The sequence below is a fragment of the Gadus macrocephalus genome, chromosome 2, assembly GCF_031168955.1.
Source record: "Gadus macrocephalus chromosome 2, ASM3116895v1".
Classification (NCBI taxonomy): domain Eukaryota; kingdom Metazoa; phylum Chordata; class Actinopteri; order Gadiformes; family Gadidae; genus Gadus; species Gadus macrocephalus.
This window is the reverse complement of record NC_082383.1, coordinates 13,531,381-13,553,004: the sequence shown is the minus strand read 5'-3', so window position 1 is coordinate 13,553,004 and position 21,624 is coordinate 13,531,381. Positions and strand designations below refer to the sequence as shown.

General features: G+C 42.1%; 1 protein-coding gene across 2 annotated transcripts in view; it reads right to left on the bottom strand.

The window, feature by feature from the left end:
• Window positions 1-320: 320 nt before the first annotated feature.
• The window catches only part of LOC132450382 (protein kinase C alpha type-like), a 22,481-nt gene continuing 1,177 nt past the window's right edge, over window positions 321-21,624 (bottom strand). The window contains exons 1-11 of one of the 2 annotated variants that reach the window (XM_060042475.1): window positions 20,217-20,310; window positions 19,269-19,314; window positions 14,516-14,650; window positions 14,174-14,347; window positions 12,841-12,932; window positions 11,410-11,472; window positions 9,992-10,130; window positions 7,595-7,675; window positions 5,993-6,100; window positions 4,423-4,563; window positions 321-2,757 (exon numbers count right to left, since the gene is read on the bottom strand). In XM_060042475.1, the coding sequence (XP_059898458.1) occupies window positions 2,593-2,757; window positions 4,423-4,563; window positions 5,993-6,100; window positions 7,595-7,675; window positions 9,992-10,130; window positions 11,410-11,472; window positions 12,841-12,932; window positions 14,174-14,347; window positions 14,516-14,641 (1,089 nt within the window). In that variant the 5' untranslated portion in view covers window positions 14,642-14,650; window positions 19,269-19,314; window positions 20,217-20,310 and the 3' untranslated portion in view covers window positions 321-2,592. Of the gene's footprint in view, window positions 2,758-4,422; window positions 4,564-4,939; window positions 6,101-7,594; window positions 7,676-9,991; window positions 10,131-11,409; window positions 11,473-12,840; window positions 12,933-14,173; window positions 14,348-14,515; window positions 14,651-18,290; window positions 18,321-19,268; window positions 19,315-20,216; window positions 20,311-21,624 lie in introns of those variants that run through there. The other variant, XM_060042483.1, reaches the window with a different exon arrangement.

Genomic DNA, 21,624 nt, shown 5'->3' with positions numbered 1-21,624 from the left:
CGAGTGATTGATATGCTGTCAGCACGAAGGACAGCTCCTCCGCATCGCTACGGGTGGAAAGATTGACAGGGCGTTCTGTTATTCTATATTGGACCACCGAGTGTTATCATAGCAACCTGGAAGCCTAACTGATAGTTGAAAAGCATATATATTGTCATTACATTAGTGCCATTTTCTTAAGATAGGTATAATACTTTTGTAAGCACTAAGAATACTGTTGTGGCCATAAAAGTTATAGCGAAAATGTCTTCCTAAAGAAGAAAGAGTGTGTTTGTCAGTACTATTTTGTCTATGCGTTTGGAATAATAAACTTGACAATCGGATTTTATACCTTTATTCATACAGTATCCTTTATACCACAATAAACAGAGGAACAAGAGTAATCTGGTTACCAAAAGCAGGGGGCACTGAAAGGGAGAACAAAACGAAAAACTCAAGCCTACTGTGGTATCCTGACAATCATGTTGTGCACATCAACATGGGCCCCACAGGTTGGTCTCCTCTGATACTGGTTCTCAATGTGAGACATTGTAAACATTCATTTATCTTCTCATCTTAAAAAAAAAATGTAATTTTGGTCCAAATGTGACAGTTAAAACATCAGGTACGATAATAGTAAGTATTACGTAACTACAGGATGAAGACCCTAAAGTGTGCAGAGTCACTGACATTGGCAGCTTCTGAACGACAAAAACAAACAAATTTAGGGATGAAGTAGGTTTCAGCCTCAAAACTAAGCAAGCTGCTGGCCAGAGCCTCCTCGCTACCACAACACGAGTTTCAGCTGGTTAGTTTGGCAACAACCCAATTAGCATAAAGCCAGCCGAACAAGAAAGGTACACCCACCAAAATCGACTTAGCTTATGCAGCTTGTTTAAACGCTAGCCAAAAGGAGCTCGGCACGGAGGAAGGCTACATGACGAGCAAGAGAGAAAGCGACGGGTAGAAAAAGAAAGATGTTGCGTGGCATTCGGTTGGCTGTACTCCATGCCTCACACCTGGGAAACCAGTTGTAGCATGCAGGGGCCTTTGTCATGCTTAGATCAGGCCTAGTCGCACACATGCACACTATTAAGCTACAAAACACAGGGCTTTTGCTTTGTTCTGACGGCCATCGAAGGCCCCATACAACCTCATGTCTGGCTTCCAGCAGGTTGGTTGATGACTGGTTGTTATGGACTTGAGGAGACCGAGGCGAGACAGAATCAAACTGATTTCAAGCACCACTGATAAACATATGGTGCATTGTAAGCTTTATGATACTAGTGGCTAACGAAAGAAAACCTATGGAAACGAGACGAAACAAAACAAAAACAAAATACATAAGGTAATAAAGCACATTCAGTTTGTTTTATACAATTTTGAAGTAAGGTATCTTCTAATAACTTTTTTTAAACATATTTACAAAAGAACGGACATGAATGGTGTGAATCTCGCTAGACATGGAGGATCACAAAGCTTAATATAAAACAAAATGGGGGGAAAAAAACGATTGATTAAAAGTCTTCTCTCAAACATACAACAATTATATATCAACATATATCATACTCAGTTTACAATGATACAGACATTTATGGCATTCTAGAGAGCCTTCCGGGTCAGAAATTAAGCATGCAACAATGAACTGCCTTGTGAATATGGAGATAGTAAATATAGGTTCAAGTCAAATTAATACTCAATATTTGTTGTTCCACAGATTTCTGACTCCCCATACACATCAGACATACTAATATTTGCATCTTCCTCTGTAACTTTCTTTATATTTCTGTAAATGTGTTCACATGTAATTCCCACAGTCCTATCAAGAATAGTGAAAATAAAAAGATCCAGTGGAAAAGGGTTTGAACTCGTTGATAAAAAACGGTCCAATATGCCGGAGACCTTGTAGTTCCTAAGTACTGTTGAGCAACTGATACAGCTGTCTATAAACTCAGCAGGATTTGTACTTATTTAGCTCCACGTCTATTTTTGGCACTCGTGTAACAGCACACCATCTGTATATTACAATAGAAAACATAAACAGGATGTATTTTAACCATGGCAGGACATTTTGGTCAAGAATGTACAACAGAACAGGGACCAGGAAAAGTGTAATGTCAAGTTCTGTCGGGTGTGACGTAGCTCCTTGCATGGTAAGAGGTGGTTTGGGGTTATGTACATCTTGCATCTTATTACCAGGACCTAGAAGGCATATTAGGGCCGTGTCTGCTTCTCACATTCAAAACACAGGAAAGAGTCGGAGTAATGAAGGATACCGGCGTGAAGGAATATGAATATATTATCTATATATTTACGAATGTGTGGGGCTGTGGTGAAAAGAGATGGACGTTTTTTAAAAGTAACAGCAAATGTGTTGTGATGATTGAGACTTGATTTCTCTCCCCTTCTGGTTTTTCTTGATTCCTCCTTGATCTCTCCCGGAGGGTTGAGTAGAGGACGACACGACGAGTTTCTCCCACCGTAGGATACTGAAGGATTGGCGTGTGGAATATCTGCAAAGTCACCGTTGTTGTCCCACTTTCTATCCATAGCCCTCTGTCTCACTCGATCTTTCGTTCTCCATGTCCTCCTTCTCAACTGCCGTCGGTCCACTCATACGACGCTGTGCAGTGACGGGTGGATGAACTGCGTGTTGACGTAGGAGAAGCCGGCGAACTCGCTCTGGTCGATGTTGGCGATGACCAGCTGGTCGGGCGGGGTCAGCATGGGCTGGGTGCGCGTGAAGAACTTATCAAAGTTCTCCGCCCCCTTGCCGCCCTGTGAAGTACAAAGACACGAGGAGACTGTTGAACTGAAAACGACAACCACGTGGGAAGACAATTGTTATTCTTCGTGTCTTATCGATGTCAGATGCAGTGCGGTTCAACCACCATTTTATCTTGTTATTTTCTAAATAGTATGTTAATCCTACAGTGGGTTTGAGAGTCTGTTTTTTAGCAGATGCCCTCATTCAACGTGAGATCATTTAAAAGTTGTTAATGAGCCGGTAGGGGTCAGGCATCTTGTTTGCGGATGTGAACAAATAACGAAGACCACAGCGTGATTTAGTTCTAAGGACCACTGGTTGACGCTCTCCACGGAGACCGTCAACCCCGTCAGCTCAGGAGGTCGGGGAAGGCGGCACATTTGACAGCCAGATATTGAAGGGAAGGGCGTAGGAGTCATCATGATTGCATTCGGAAAAAAAGCCAAACCCAAAGCAGCATGGGCCGAGGTCATCTTAAGCACTGGGGGCAGTCATGTGACTGCAGACTCATTCAGACTCATTCAAATTCAATGTACAGTACATAGCTGACGCTTAATATACAGGGGACACCACGTAGCCGATTGGCACATTCAACATTCCTCTCGCGAATGGAACTGGGTTGTCAAGGTGTATGCGTGTTTACTTGCGTCAGGATTCTATTCTTTAACAAACTGTATGACGAATCAATCCTAATCCCATCTGCAACTATGTAAATGTTGAATATTGCTTCAACCAATGGGTCGCAAATAAACACATTTTCCTGTCCTTTGTGCCTATGAAATGCATTTTGGGGCGCCTTGTAATGCTGCTACTCAGAAGTACAATAACGCAGAATACATAAAAACCAACGCAATAACATCTCAATGGGCCTTTGTGTTGTGGCTGTAGACTGTTTTCAGTCCCATTAGTGAGGAAATACGTGCACTTGCAATACATGCACCCACATGAACCCCACAATGCTTTCTGAGTCCACCAAGCCAAAATTAGCCCACCACTCAACCTCCCCGTCTTCCATTACATCTGCCATGAAATCATGGGCACGGGTTGTGTGTGTGTGTGTGTGTGTGTGTGTGTGTGTGTGTGTGTGTGTGTGTGTTTGTGCATTTCTGTTGCCCAAGTTGGCTATTTTGAGCCGCGGCCAGCGGTGCCTTGTCTCAGTAGGCAGAGCTGATACAGACGAGGGAGAAGAAGTGTGTGTGTGTGTGTGTGTGTGTGTGTGTGTGGGTGTTTAGAGGATACAGGGTTAACCGAACTGTAAGCTGAAGCCCTTTGTAGTCACAGGAAGAGACAAGCGGTAGCGTGGGGCAGAGGGGGTGGTAGTTCGGGGGGGGGGGGGGGGGGAGTGCTGATTGCAGCTGGTATTTAATGGTCTTTTTAGCCTGTGTGCACACATGCACACACATATGCACACAAACAGTTTGTAATTGCACGTACAAAAGCGAGATGCGCACGCACGCACGCACACACACACACACACACACACACACACACACACACACACACACACACACACACACACACACACACACACACACACACACACACACACACACACACACACACACACATACACACTTTCAAATTCAGAATGAGAGTTATGAAGCGACATACACAGATATTCACATAACATGTTCAAATATACAATATGTATTTTGGGGGCGCAGACTTGTCCTCACCACTTTGGGTTTGAAGGGGGGCTGGATCTCTCTGTTGGCCAGGCGTTCCCAGTCGATGCGTCTGAAGAACGCCTGCTCCCTGATGTCCCGTTCCGCCTCGGGCCCACAGCCCAGCCGCTTGGATGGGTGCTTGGTCATCAGCTGAGAGCGAGAGGGAAATCACATGTTGTAGGAGGAGGGTGTATACGCCAGCATTACAGCTTTTATTGTGTATGAAGTGAGACTTTATGGATTAGGTTATACAACATTTTCTGCTCTGTAAATCAGTGATATAATTGTACCATACCACGGACCTATTATTGTCACAAATTAAACTATGAAAAAAAAAAAGAAACTATCACGTTCAAAACAAATTTGCCAAATTCCGTTCTTGTTTTTAGTATCGCAGCACAACCGGTAATCAACATCGGTAAAAGCTGTAACCTGAGAATCATAGCATCAAACAAGAACTACAAGAACTTGCTTCCAGTCCCTTACTCTGTCTACAGGACCGGGAGAGAGAGAGAGAGAGAGAGAGAGAGAGAGAGAGAGAGAGAGAGAGAGAGAGAGAGAGAGAGAGAGAGAGAGAGAGAGAGAGAGAGAGAGAGAGAGAGAGAGAGAGTCCATTGGCAGGAAGGAGGGAGAGTTGAGGAAGTAGGGAGTAGTAGGAGAGAGACGGATATAAGGGATTGTATACATGTGATGCTATGAGGTTTTAAACTTCAGTGAGTTTCAGCTTCATAACTACTAGTTGATATGGCTATGGAATCAGATGACTGGCACACAAAAATACACACAAACACACACACACACACGCGCACACAAACACACTCTTTTTCTTTTTCTCTCTTTGTGTGTGAATGCTGAATAAAAATGATATCCCCTTAAACTTCACACATCCCACAGCTTTGAGATGGAAAGTGGGATTGGAAGTGCCTATTCATGGCAATCTCTTTGATGTAGCCATTTTCAGCATTCTATTTTTTCCATGAGAGGAAACATTGATATTTTAATTTATACTTCTATTGGGGTCCATTAAGCTGCAAGGCACACTATTAAGTGTGGAAGTGATGGTAGAGTATATCAAAAGACTGGCTGAACCTGTCTGTGAATATTAATATTACAAAATTGACGCCCGTGGTGATGCTGCAGTGTGATGATGTCAGCTCACAGACAGCAGGTTCTCCTGCAGGTGCTCAGGAACAATATTAATAATTTGAATGACTCATGTACAATTTTTTAGAATCCTGGTATCAAAACTATTTCAATTATTCATTCACTTAATTCAATTCAACACAATTACATGAAATCATCTAACACCATTGCAAGGAAAAACACCAGAGGAATGATTAAAAATGATAAAGGCTAAAGAATGTATTGAAATCTCATTTCTAAGTTTCTATTTGACATAACCCTGTTCACAGGTGTGGATGCTAAATTTAGAATTCCATTTTCAGAATTTAGATCTGCCCGTTGGTATGACAATAATCCTAACAAAAGCACCCTATCATTATAATCAACGGGAGATTCCTCGGCTGAACCCCTCGAAACCAAGGCAGCACTCCAGCAGGGCTCTGGAAGCAGGACTCACTCCCTTGCAGATGGAGACGGCCTCCTTGGACATGGACTTGGGGTAAGAAACGTTGTGCTCCATGATGGATTGGAACAGCTCGTCCTCATCCTCTCCATCGAATGGAGGCTGAGAGAGAGAGATAGAAAGAGAGAAAGAGAGAAAGAGAGAGAGAGAGAGAGAGAGAGAGAGAGAGAGAGAGAGAGAGAGAGAGAGAGAGAGAGAGAGAGAGAGAGAGAGAGAGAGAGAGAGATTTTTTAGCAGATCTTTATCGCAATTCTTAATTTTACCAATGTCTTATTCTTTTAGCTAGTTCATCTTTTACAAGATATGAATATTATCTGTAATATTGTGGTTCATAAATTATGAACCTTGCACAATCCTTGATTACGGCGACTAAAATGAGGTATAACTCTGAGGCACGCTATTGCTCTCGCATGGGAAGCCAAACAGCAATGACACAGCCGACCACCATATAGGAAGGCCCTTCCGAAGAGATGTTGGCCATTTCCCCACATGACAGAAACAGAGCATGTATTACACACCCGACACGCAAAGGTGGCAGATCTGATGTGTGCCCAAGTCAGAATCAGAGACATTAGAAACAAAATGGGGGGGTAACTTGTTAAGGTTTCCAGATGAATAGCAAGCCCCAATGCGTTTACGTTGGAAGCCAAACTGAGAGATCTGTTGCCAGGAAACCAAAAGGCTTGGAATTCGGCTTCATTATACACAGGTTTAATTTAATATGACTCATGGATTCCTCTGACAGCTCTGTATGTGAGGTGTCAACAGAGGTGTGTGGCTGTGAGTGTGAGTGTGCGTTGAGCATGTTGATAACAGACCTTCATCCATAATGCTGCTATTCTTCTCACTCTAAAGAGAGAGACATATAGATTTTGTCTCTAGTTTCTTGCATCTGTTATGTATTTTTCTTTCACCTATGGTATGGCAGAGCCTATAAAATATAGATGTCTTCGACCACTCTGAAAGCGGAATCCATGAGTGCCCCCTCAGTGTAAACACACTGAGTGGGATTCTCGATTCACTCATTCATTAAATTAATGATCACTCACTACTTAGTAAATCATTATTATTATAATCATTATTATTATATGATTTATTTATTCATGATAACCCACTAACTCACTTACCAACTAATTAGTTCACTAGCTATCTAACATACTCATTAGCTAGATATCTCAGGAACTACACTTACTCACTCACTTACTTTCTTACTAACAAACTAACTCACTCACTGTTTCAGTATCTTACTGACTCACTCCCTCACTCACATTCACTAACCCTAACCCTAACTATTTAACTGAGTATCTCACTTACTCGCTAACTCATTCACCATCTAACAAAGGAACTCCAATCAATCCTGATATATATAATTTCATAGAACCATCCACCAGCTGTATTCTGCCAAGTGGTTAAGAAAATGTGCCTAATGTAAAACAACTGTGTACACAATACAGTAGCAGTATTTTCATGAGTGAGATGTAGGTTTGAGTACAACTCAATAGGCCTATTTACAATATTTCAATATCAGCAATACTAATCTTACCACTAATCTTAACCAATTTTGAATTCCTGAAAGACGAAAAAGTAGGTGATTACCTGTCCTGCCAGCATCTCATAGAGTAGAACGCCATACGCCCACCAGTCCACAGACTTCCCATAAGGTTGGTACGCAATGATCTATCAAGGGAACGAAATGCAGAGGAAGGATACACATCTGATTTATTGACATAAACTCCTGAACACAAATATAAAGAAAGTTGTGATTAATTTATTCGTCTATCGTACTCACATACACTGTACGAGACATTCAGTGTGCTATTCAATCGTTTAGCCAATTTCTTTTAGAAGCATTACAGTAGGTGCGTTTCCATCCCCCTGATTTTATGCGAACTTTGAAGTATCGAATCAGTAAACGATGATGGAAACACCAAAATTCGCATAAAAATCCTCTAATCGCAAAAAGGTTTATCCGCTCGCTTGAGGTGGTTTTTGAGAAATGCGAAAGAAAGTAAATTCGCAAAATGGGAGATGGAAACACACTTTTCGAAACAGCTGTGACGTAGCGAACTTTGAACACACAGGACTGACAGTCTTTCCGATTTCCGCATAACGACCGGCCATAGCAACCCTGCCGACATCAACGTGTAACGTCATCACCCTATTCCGCTCCAACCACTTGATGGAAACGCACCTAATTCGAATTACTTTTTTGCGAACTTTCTAAAGATTCGCATCACCTTTTAGATGGAAACGCAGCTAGTAAGGTGTAGATGGGGTAAGGTATCTCACTCAAGGATGCCTTCATTTGGGTTCAGACCCAGAACCCCTAAGCATGGAATCGAACACCCTAACCACTGCATAATACTATCCTGCCCCTTAGAATATAGCTTCGCAGGCAATACAACATTATATTTCAGACATACTAAAGACATCATCGCGGTTTCAGTTCAAGCCTTTGCCCTGATAAGTCACCCATACACAATCAAGAATTTAAATGCTTTCAACATTTGTTTTAGTAATTTCAGGGCAGGGGTCTGACGTTGTGATAAGCTGGAGAGATGATTTAAGGCTGTGCTGCCACACAGCAGAGCTCTTCTCTCTCCACACAAGTCGTATGTGACCACCGTTGTGGAAAACACGCTGAGCTATTTTCCACTGCCATAACAAAAGGCTTGCTGTCCAACCATCCAATTTACCAACCAATCGTCACTTCCCCACACAAATGTTACCCACACACTAACAACACACCCACACACATCCCACACACACATGTGTACACACAAATATACAAGCACACACACAGAGATAAACACACACACACACTCACACTCGCACTCACTCGCACACATACACAGGCTTACAACTGCATTTAGCTTTTGTCTGTTTCAAAAAGGGAGCAATGTAAAATATGTATAATAAGTAGAAAGAAATCCTTAAATTTCAGTTTAAGCCATGATCGTTGATAGTCACTTACTACTTAAAATTGCCTTCTTATTTTTCGCCCTTATTATTATCACCACGATCGTCTATGATTATGTGTTTGGTGTGAAGGAATAATTAATCAGTAAGCTGATACAAGCCTCAAGAACCTGACCTTTTTGTTCACCCATTAGTCAAAACAAATGAATGACGCATTAACTATGATACAGCAATTCATATAAATAATATAATTTGTGAATAAACTTGTAAATACGTGCAGAACATATACTGCATTCATCATCATGTTTTTCCTCTTACTAGTAAGAGGCTTTCACCTGACTTCTACAATCTTTTATAATATATAAAAAACCATAAGTAACAAAATTTGCCAGATTCTAAATCTGTATCTTTGCATGTCCACGGTTGAACATGAGCGCGTCCCCGCCCTCGCTCTGTATGCACAGCGCAGTACACAGTAATGAGTCCGAAAGTGGTTTAAGAACACCATTATCACTCTGTTATTGGGTGCAAATCTTTAATAGATCATTTAAAAAAGAGGAACAGAGGCTTAACATCGGTTAATAGAAATCTCAGAGTTCACAAGTGCAAAAGTATCAGACTTTTAAAAAGTTTCACTCTTTTGAAAAAAAGGGCCACGCATGTAAACACACACCTACGCAGGTGCTTTGGAGCAGTCTGGGCAGGATAATGTAGCATAGGGTTTGACTCCCAGTCGAAAAAAGGTACTGAGGTTCGATCCCGAATAACTTGAGCCTGATGCTTAGGCTCAATCTGGTCCTTAATGACATGGCTTAAATACAACACCATTTCCCTCGTGACCGGCAGGGACTGACTCCACCGTCACTCTTTATCTGACCGGAAACTGAACTACTGTCATTCTCATCCAGGTGTCTACAGACAGCATTGCAGAGCTATTTCTGTTTATTTCCGGGTAGAAAAGCGCCAAGTCATACGATAGAGTTGTAACCAAGGAGCAGCTGACTTTAAAAATACATAAAAAGAAAATAAGGAAAATGCCCGACTGGATTCGGGTTACTCGGGTGGGCGTCTTACCTCGGGGGCGATGTAGTCTGGCGTTCCGCAGAAGGTGCGCGTGTTCATACCCTCGTACATGTTCTCCTTACACATGCCAAAGTCAGCGATCTTGATGTGGCCCTCAGAGTCCAGCATGACGTTGTCCAGCTTAAGATCCCTGCCGGACAGACCAGGGTGTGTGTGTTAGGGTGTGTATTGTAGGAGCGCGTATATTCTGTTGTAACAAGGTGACCCCAATTAACCGTTGATTAAAGTTCCCGTTTTAAAGGTCGACTCTACTTGACTACCAACATGAAACCTACCATTATTTTTCACTCTCCTGATGATTGAACATTTATGTAGTTATATTTAGCCAAAGAACATATTTTGACTGCCCAGAAGCTTCTCTCCATTTAGTTCTGTTCCCTTGACTGCATTTGTTATGGAAAAAAGGACATTGATGTTGCATTGATTTTGCCGATTGTTCTCGAGCCTGTGCTTTGAGAAGCACAGGCTATCACTTTGTTACAAGTGATACACGTTCGCCTATAGCTTGACACAGCACCAGAAGAGAAACGACATGAATGATAATTCATAAAATGGTGTTGCTCCACGCTCTGCTCAGGGCTTATCTGTCTCAAAACACTCTCACACATAGACACACACACACACACACACACACACACACACACACACACACACACACACACACACAGACACACACACACACACACACACACACACACACACACACACACACACACACACACACACACACACACACACACAGACCCAGACACATACAAACACACACACAGACACAGACACATGCCCATAGACACACAAACATACACTGTGTAAAATTACAATCAGTCATTGTCCTCAACTCAATATTCAGACGCATCTGCATTCTCCTGGTGCTGAATATTGGTAAATGACATTGTCTGTGACACTCTTTTCCTCTTCCTTTTCTGAAATATTTTCCTGTTGCATGTCAATTGTCAATGTCAATTCTTTCATAAAATTGTATTGCCTTGTATTCCTCTTCTTCTCTGGACACTGGCTGGAAATGAGAAGATGTAGTAGTTTGTGTGGACACATCTTTTGGGGGATTTGTGCATGTGTATGTGTGTCTGTTCGGTGTGTCTGTGTGTGTGTGTGTGTGTGTGTGTGTGTGTGTGTGTGTGTGTGTGTGTGTGTGTGTGTGTGTGTTAACTTCACCATCCCTATTAAAATCGGGAGCCCGGTTACTGTTTTAAAATGAACTCTCTTCTCTAATCGTGCGAATTTATACTAAGTTCGCACTAATACTAATAGATTGTGTTTAGAGCTTGCAGGTAATAACACAGCTTTTGGAACTTGTATAAAAATCCAATGACAGCTCGCATTTAAAGCCAAGATGGCGGCTTGCTAAGTAATTCCTGTTTACATGCAATGAAAATGAATGACGAACCCACCTATAGATGACTCCCTTTCTGTGCAGGAAGAATAAGCCCACGGCAATCTCTGCAGCATAAAATCTGAAAAAACAAACAAAAAAAAAACAGTATATGTTGTTAGATCTATATCATCCCTAATCCTTATCACTTAACTCTTTCGGCGTGCGTCACTTCAGGTTCTAAATGTGGTTCTCTCACGTTTGCCTGGTTGTACTGAGATTTATTTTTGGAACCGGGGGTTTAAAGAGGTTGAAATAATCCATAATCAACAGCCCTTCTTGATGCCTGTAGTGGTTTGTGGTACAGTCATCAGCACCGGTCTGAGCAATCACCGCACGACTCTGCTGCTACACACCACATGCTCATCTCTACAAAGGATGTTTCTTGGTTGCGTTCCTGAGGAACACACTTAACGCATAGAAAATAAATAGCGTTGATGCAGACAGTGCCCCTGAACACATGCAGCTACCAGCTGTTGGAATTCCAGATTCTTCTCCCAATTTACACAAGTGTTTTAGTGCGTGCATAAACAAAACCAGCAGGTGATTGGTTACACGCAGAGCAGTGTTAGGGAAAATGTCTAAATACATTGTAAACTCTCTTTCCATGCCAACAGCACCTTCTACTGAAAGCCTATTTATTAAACCTACTAACTATTGTCTGGTGATACGCAACTGTCTCTGTTTTATGTCTATTGTCGGTCTATTGAATTGTACACAACCGTGTACAAAAACCTAACTCAATACTTCTCACATGTATCTAGCTACTTTCATAGTGTTACACCTTTTCAAAATACACCTGGTCATTAACATAGTCAATGAAATAGAGGTGATGAAACATAGGTGATGAAACATAGGTGAATATTCATATCGTCACCCTCTTAAAGTAATGCCGCATAAGTCACTTTTTTGCCAAAATGATTTTCTAGCCTAAATCATCATGTCAAGAGTGTGAATCATTATTTCTATATCAATAGTCATCTATTGTCTTACCCTTTTTGTTTGAAATGATTCATAAATATCATATACTCTATATATGGTTCAGTTTTTTCTGTTTTCTGAACAACTTGAAAATATGACTTAGGCCATTACTTAAAGAGGGTGACGATATGTGCAAACAGGAGTGGATCCTCCCTCATGATCTTGGGGAACATAATCCGTGACTAAACACCGTAATCAGCTGTATGCAAACCAACAGTTTGTTAGTCCCTTGAAAGCTGTGTTGATAGGTGCTTCAGAAACACAAAACGATTCAGCTGTAGCGAAAGTGATAAACCTCAGAATGCTTTCGGACATACTTTGCAGAAAAAGTCTGATCCCATTCATGGTGTCCACAAGTTGCCGAACATACGCAAAACATGTTGAGCATTGGTTGGGGTGACAGGATGTAGCACATAAACATAGTGTCCCCTGAATATTCAGCTGGTTTGGCGTGCAGGGTCGTACTCACACTGCCTGGGGCTCTTTAAACTTGCCCACACGCTGAATGTGGTACATGAGGTCCCCTCCATTGATATACTCCATCACAAAGTACAGCCGGTCCTGTAGACAGAGTAAGGTACAGGTAGAGAGTGGTTGATGGATGCTTTGGTTCTCAGGTTGCAGGTGTTGAAGCCGTGTTGCTGCGATTCTAAAAACCAGAAAAATAAGCTCAGAAGCATTGAATTTTTAGCTTGTTAAAAATAAATGAGTCACAATAATAGGCCTGTGATACAGTAACATCATTATGCCACTCCTTTGCAGAATAGAAAATGTTGTAGAACCTTATCCATAATGTCACACTTCATGGAAAATAAAAGTTGCAATGCATGCTTGTATAAACCCTCCTCCTACAACCTCTGATGGAAATTACGATTGATGAGTGATGATCAGCGCACGCACACAGGCACACACACACACACACACACACACACACACACACACACACACACACACACACACACACACACACACACACACACACACACACACACACACACACACACATGTACACACACAAATATTTCCTCTCATAAAAAATGAAATCGCTCCACATTGTGTCTAAATTCTATAGCCAGAACACAAGCAGTGAAGCCGTTTTAGAGGACACTCTGAGAGCCAGTACACTACAACACACAGGGTACTACAACTTGTATTTGTAAGGGTCTATTTGGTTGCTTGTGTGCCTCCCTCAACACCTGGGGCTACAACATGTTTCACACTTCTTTTCACACTAACCTAAAACAAAACTTTCAAAATAAAAAACAAAAAGTGTTCACATGTGGTCATTCAATCAGAGTATGTGGTGTTATGTTAATAATATCATAACTTAAAAAGAGGATTGCCTTTTCATTGTTGGCCCATAGTGGTCAGCATATTGCAAAAGGACTAGACAAAAGATGTCCTTTGCAAACCATTTTATTTTTATACTCAGGTTTTATACGTGGTTTTGGTTTGGTCACTTAACCTTCTGTTTACTTAAAGGACCCCTGCTATTTAATCATGGCTAATCAACATCACACCTGGTAGAATAATAAAATAGGGGACCTTGCTTTTCTGACTATTCACACATAATGATCGCTTGCCTTCATCTATTGGTTAGGTTTAGGCAAAGCAACTACTTGGTTAGGTTTAGGCAACACAACAAATTGGTTAGGATTAGGCAACACAACTTCCTGGTTAGGTTTAGGCAACGCAACTTCTTGGTTAGGTTTAGGCAGCACAACTAATTGGTTAGGATTAGGCAAGGAGAGACTTGGCCCTGTTGCGCAACGGGTTATGGTCAGAGTTGGTTGGGGACGCACCACGGTCTGGAAGCAGGAGTGCAGCTGTGTGAGGAAGGGGGGCTTATCCCTCTGGGCCAGCACCCTCTTCTCCACCATGGTACACTCCACGTCATCGTCCTGGATCACCACGTCCTTCTTCAGGATCTTAACAGCGTACAGCTCCTCTGTTGACTTCATCTCTGCCAGCATCACCTGGGTGGGTGGACAACATCGATAGTAGACAACTGGGTTTATATGTTTATTCTTTATATGTTATATGACCCCGTTTTCCGAATGACCATATCCAACCACAACCTCAACAAAGCCACCCATGTCATATTGTCGGTTGTATTCAAGGGTCACCGTTGCCATGGCGCTCACCTTGCCGAAGCTTCCCTTCCCCAGCAGCGCCAGGAAGTGAAAGTCACTGAGGCGGACTCGGTCCATGTTCGGCAGGCTGAACCTCCGGTGGTCCGACGGAGTGATCATCTTCTTACCGGGACCCATCTTGGCTTTCTGCATACACAGACACCGAGCGTACACATACACACACAGACACAAACACACCGATGCATGCACGCACGCACGCACAAACACATACACACACATACCGTAGTGATTTAATGTGATAGACAGTATCAGGGTTGAATCATTTTAGGATTGTTTGTGTCATTTTTTCTGTTAAAGTACATGGTGTGCCAAATGTATCGAACCATTTACATTGTGAAAGGGCACAATGTTAGTAAGGTTAGTTCAGAGTACATCTGCATGCATGAACAACCACCTTTTTTTTTTTTTGGTCTTTGAAACAATGAAAAAACCTAACCCTAAATGAACAGTTCAGCAGGTCAGATCATGTAAACAAGGGAGAATATTGGAGACAGTGAGCAAGCACTGCTCTGGTGTCGTCTGGTAGCTCTCTAAGGAAAGAGCAATGAAAAGAAATGAACAGGATTTTCTCCCTTTATTTCAGAGTTTGTTTACATTTCATTTAAGATATAGGAACCGGTACTGAGACCTCGTACCAGACGGACAGACAGTTCTCCTTTACATTCTGCCTCTGAAAACATTAGCGTTGTTAGTAATGAAACAAGCAACAAAAATGTGACCAACAAAGTGACATAAATTAGTAAAATGTGACGTGCCAATGGTCGGCCCCTCGGTTCAATATCCGACCTCCCATTGGCTGGCTGATGTCGCGTATGGCACGCTAACGACAGAGACAGCTCTGTTGCTAGTGTAATTTAGAAACGCTTGAAAGCTTGTGGAGTTAGGGGAGGGAGGGAGGGGGGAGGGAGGGAGGAGAGGACACTGTGGGGGGTCCCAGCATCCCCTGTCATTATAATGATTGCACTGTCCGTTTTCTTTTGGTTTTGTGTTGGTTTTCTTTTTTCACACACTGGGCAATAATGTGTTCAAGACAACTGAGGACTTGGAAAAAAAGGAGTTGCGACTTGTTTGAAATTAATTGAATGGTTGTCTAACGCAAACGTCCTAGGATGGAAATTGGGGTATAATTTCAGGGCTATCAAACATCAAACATAGCCTTCAGCGGGAAACGATTAATTATTTGTTGACAATCTTGTGTAATTATCCAATATGTGTTTATATGGTTTATATTCACTCTGATAATAGCCATATTTGGAATTGTATAGCTATTTACCAATCAAATAAACTAGCCAGTGTTAGTCTATTTTCTTCCTAATAGCAAAAATTGCGGCTGATTGTATTTTTTGTATTATAACTCTATTAATATGCAGTAGCTGCCATTAAGGCTCAAATTGGTTTCTGTTACTGTCAGATTACAGGGGAGAAGAGGCAACTGGTGGAGCCGGCACATCTACTTGCAATTATGTTTGGAGTGTTGAATGGGATCAGAAAGTCGTGATCATGTTTTGACAAATCAGGCAGACCAGATGAGCTGGTTTCTTGAGAAAATCTGTCGTCCACAAGTTTCAAGGGTTCGTTTTTTTACTGTTGCTGTGACAATAGCAACTACATTAAATATACTGATGCATGAAAACCATGTAATGCAGTTAAGAGAGCCTGATAAAGGGACAACAAACTGCCGTTTGAGCCCCCACTGCGATAAAATCTTAACCCCAACATTTAAAAACTATCCAAGTGCTGCCATCATGTGGAGAGGCTAAGAAATAACGCTTACGATGTGAAGTTCCGGTTCACACCATTCTTTACTTCATTCATCATAGACTTTTACGCATACAACAAGTTATTATATTATTAAGCTTAAGCCACTTATTAAACCTAAAATCCATAATGAATGCATAATCCTTTTTCAAAATAATTATAAAAATGATATCTATCACGGTGAGTCAAACTTCATTGGCTCACATCTCATAATATAATTATAAGATGAATTAGATTAAATAATAAAATTATGAAACAACTAGTCTGCATAGTAACAAGCCCAACAGATTGTAAATTTAACCATGGCTTCATCTACTACTAACGTTCTATAGAGTGGCGAAGTCACGCCCCTTCCGGTAGGGCTCATGGGACCTATGAGATCGAAAAATATGAATGGGCGTCAATGGAGAGAAAATAATTATTTTCTGGTCCCGGTCTTTATATGCCCTGGATTACACATATGTTGTTTGTGGATTTAAAGGATAATTTTTCATGCAAAGAGTTCGACCGTTTATTGTGCAATTGTTCAGATAAAGGCTGTAGAGAAAACACAACGAGAAAGACTACACGGCTCGTATGTGACGTCATGCTCCCTGCGACTGGCGTGGAGAAGACCGACAATCTTCCCATCGGCATAACTGAAACTCTGCACGTGCCCCGACTTATAATGGTTTTCACCTCTTTCGATGCTTTTATCCTCCCCTTGGAAAAAGCGGTGAAGTGGGGCAGAGAGATCGGCATCTCTGTGCCGAGTTCCAAGGGCGGGTGTGGTGACGTATATCATATGCGTCGAAAGCAGCGAAGAGCTGTAGTTCACAAAGCGGCCTCACATAAAACCTAAAATTATCAAACTTCTTCACGAACATTTTTAGTTTTCTTTGCATGAAAAATTATCATTTAAATCCACAAACAACATATGTGTAATCCAGGGCATATAAAGACTGGGACCAGAAAATAATTATTTTCTCTCCATTGACACCCATTCATATTTTTCGATCTCATAGGTCCCATGAGCCCTATCGGAAGGGGCGTGACTTCGCCACTCTATAGGCCGGACTAGATTTATAGAGGGTAGCGCAAAGGCCACACAATAAGCCAATGAGGAACAGGTGGGACAACCTCCAAAACGATGAGGAGCGAGTGGGTGAGGATCTCCTAGCCATCGATCTTTGAAGAATAAGTCCCGCCTCCGAGGCTCCTGGTTCCCTCGTCAAATGTCTATGGGAAATAACAAGGTGTTTTTTTTCGAATGATCGTTCATAGCAAATTCTGTAGGTGGCGAAGAAGTTTAAGCTGTGTATCGTTTTGAACGACCCACTTTTTCAATCTAGCATCGGCTGGGTTTTTGGATTGTCGGTGCCGGTAAAATAGCATTAATAATCGTTTACTACTTTAACGGCACAACAATCCAAAATTCCAGTCAAAACTAGATGTAAAAAGTGTGTTGTTCAAAACGTGCCGCAGCTTTTACTTCTTCGCCACCTACAGAGTTTGTTATCTACGATCATTCAAAAACCCTTGGGTTATTTCCCATAGACATTTGACCGAGGGAACCAAAGCCTCGGAGGCTTAATCTTCAGAGGTCTATTGACAAAGTGCAATGATGGAAAAGAGCACTAGAGCCCACCAGAATGCAGAATGCTACATCTACAAATATACTAACAAAGCTCTGTGGAATGGCTAAATAACTCAAACTCAGCAACTGTAAACAATAAAGGCACAAATGAGAGAGGTTAAAGTAAAGAGAAAGGAGAGAAATGTCTTGCTTCAGCCATGTGCTGTGGAGGCGACGGCCATTGTTAGTAAATTGATTCCTCACGGAAATCGCAGACAAAAAACATACTGAAACAAATAACCAAAGGGTGGTTTGTTAACGCAGAAGAGAAAAGCATGCTTGGTGGACACACCGTGCAAGGTGATTAGCAAACATAAAGTTCATTAAAGAGAGAGATAGAGAGAGTGAGAGACAGATCTAGAGAGTCAGTGTGGAAGCAGGCAGAAGTGCTACCTTGAGATAGTGGATATTTAGTTGGCAGGCCTAGAAGAGAAGAAAGGAGGAAAGAATGCTAACTTGTTAGCACGGTGAAAAGCTAAAACGCTGTGAACCCGCTCAGTAATTGCTCCGTAGCAACCCCCGGTTAACTATGCATGTGACATGTACATAGATATGTCACTGGATCAAGAATTTATTTAATTAAGAGAGCTTTATGTTAGTCATTTAACATTTCTGATGATTATTTTTATTATAATTATTCCTATTACTATGTACTTGGTCATTATTTTCAAGATAAATGTGAATGAATTAAACTCATTATGTGCTAAAATGAATTTGCTTCTTATATATTTACTTAATTATCACACCTCTAACAAAAAAAGAGAAATTCGATTATTGAGAACAAAACCCTCTTCTCTCTTTTCATTTGATGATCAACATCAATGGGCCTGACCTTGGTTTCCAAGGCAACTGAGGCTGTGTGTGTGTGTGTGTGTGTGTGTGTGTGTGTGTGTGTGTGTGTGTGTGTGTGTGTGTGTGTGTGTGTGTGTGTGTGTGTGTGTGCTAGTGTGTGTGTGTGTGTGTGCTAGTGTGTGTGTGTGTGTGTGTGTGTGTGTGTGTGTGTGTGTGTGTGTGTGTGTGTGTGTGTGTGTGTGTGTGTGTGTGTGGATGAAAGCTTGTGCGGAAACTTCGAGGCACAGAAATCAAAAGCCATCTTTTCAAATGAGGACAACAAGCACTATGGCTCTGCCTTTTATCCTCTTCTTATAACCAAAGATAGTACAGATAAGCTAGCCTGTTTCAACTATCTCCTCACTCATACACATATAGGGCCATTCTCTTCCATGTCCAATAGCCTTTCAACTGTTTCAGATGTATTTGGTTGTCTGGGATGTTTCTGTTCGAAACAGTATATTGTTTTGTTCAAAGATAGTCCAAAGATACATATACGATCCTGCTATGTGAAACTGTTATTCAAGGGTAGCCATTCACCTGTTCACCACCAGAGGGCGTATGTCCCCTTCAACTCCCCAATTAACTGAAGAGATTAAGGAGGATATAAGTGAGAAAAAAATAAATGAAGAAATATTAGGACAGGGTAATTGACGGATTATATGAATGTGACTGTTTATTGTAAACTACAAAAACGACCTACATCTGTTAATTACAACGTACACTGTGTTTGCATTTTTTGTGAAATATTGTTGTTTTCGGTGTGACAAAATGATCAAGTATTCTTAAGTGTACAAAACTCTCTCCAGACATATCTCTGGATCTCACTCTCTGATTCAGGGATGGGCAACTTTCATGATAAAGAGGGCCACATTTTTCATCATAACCATCGGAGGGCCACATGACTGCACACTTCAACTAAACGTGAGCTGAGAGAAGCTACACAATTTTGAATTTGGTGGATATGATTTCCTGTATTCTGGTGCATTTTGGGGATGGTCACTACCTAAAAAATCATCCAGAATAATAACCTATGTACGGTATGTTGATTGAACCAACATACATTAATTTCATGTTTTCCATGCTCAAACAAAGGGCTCACATACATCATCATTCAATGAAGTCAAAAAACTGAAAAACAGTGGCCCAACATTAAGTGCAACAACTCAATGAACTCAAACCCAACAAGCAGTTGTAGTAGTTGTAGTGGCGACTTAAGTGGATATCTTTAATGACTGATATCGCTTCTAAGCAAACTAGACGCATGGGTTTGCCTTCGAATTCTATGAATTCTTCTCATCTTTCTTGACCGAGTTTTCTGTAACTCAATCAATTATTATTCTTCTTTATTTCTTTATTTTTTTTTTATTATGTGCGGGCCTGACTGAGTGAGGATGCGGGCCGCACTGAGTGAGGATGCCAGTTGCCCATCCCTGCTCTGATTGGTCACCCATCATATGAACCCCATCTGACCACTCTTGACCTCACCTCAAACTTGTGCCGGAGTTCTAGGTTGACATCGTCTATCTCAGGAATGGGTACGTTGTAGTACTCCCCTTCCTCCTGGTTCAGCATCTTATACCTGTAGCACAAACACACACACACACACACACAAACGCCCGCGTGCACATACACACACACACACACACACGCACGCACGCACGCACGCACGCACGCACGCACGCACGCACGCACACGCACACACACACACACACACACACACACACACACACACACACACACACACACTCAAACAATGCCACAGACACACACACAAAGACATACAGAAAAATAATAGTCGTTAGTATGTAGTCTAGTGGTAAGAGTGTGCAACCCTGAACCAACGGGTTCAGGGTTCGATACCCTTGGACCACAGTCTACCTTTAGGTATCTTAGAGCTAAATGCCCCCTATTTCCAGACAAGCTGCCTAATGACGTTGGTTAGAACTGATTTCACCGGAAGCCACTTCAGATGCTCATTTTCTTCCATTCTTCCAGCAACATATTTTATCAGCAATCTCCCTGTTCATTGTGTTGCCATGGAATAAGGACTATCCATGTTTCAGCCAGCCGTCCGACATAGGGTGATATCAAAAACGATTATGGATTCTCCGACTGACTCCGCCACTCATCGACCGATCCGAGCCTTGAACCTCCCCTGGCGGGTTGAGCAGGCTGCTGCCGGTGTCCTGTGTGTTGCTTACTCGATGAGTGAAGTAAGAGATGCTGGCTGCCCACTGTCTGCTGAACAAAGGTCTGCTCCCCTGCCACCACACAGCCCGCAGTCTGCCTCCCTGTGAGTATAGTATGTATATGCTACACACCTCTACACACCTCTACACACTCTCACACTCCCACACACACATGCAATCATCCAAAAGCCTGTAGTGAGCACACGAACGTAAACACACACACACACACACACACACACGCACACACGGACACATGCACACACACGCACACACACACACACACACACACACACACACACACAGACACACACACACACACACACACACACACACACACACACACACAGACACACACATAGTGGACAGCATGGCACAGTTCACATTAACACATGCATGTAGGATTGCCTAGTACACACACAAACACACACACACATATACACACAAATACAAACACACACACACATATTATCACAGTTGTTTTTTAACACGGTATCCTGCCAGGCACTGCCAGGCTTGTCGTCACCCAGGTATGACCGTGAATGTCACCTGAGCTAGCTTAGCCTCGGGGCCGCTGAGTCAGGCCGGGCTACGCCTCGCTGGCTGCATTGACACCAGCTGAGCTAACATGATGGGGCTCTCTCTGGGAACATTCCCTGCACTACCACACCCAGTCCCGGCTCACCATCAACACATTGGACAGGACG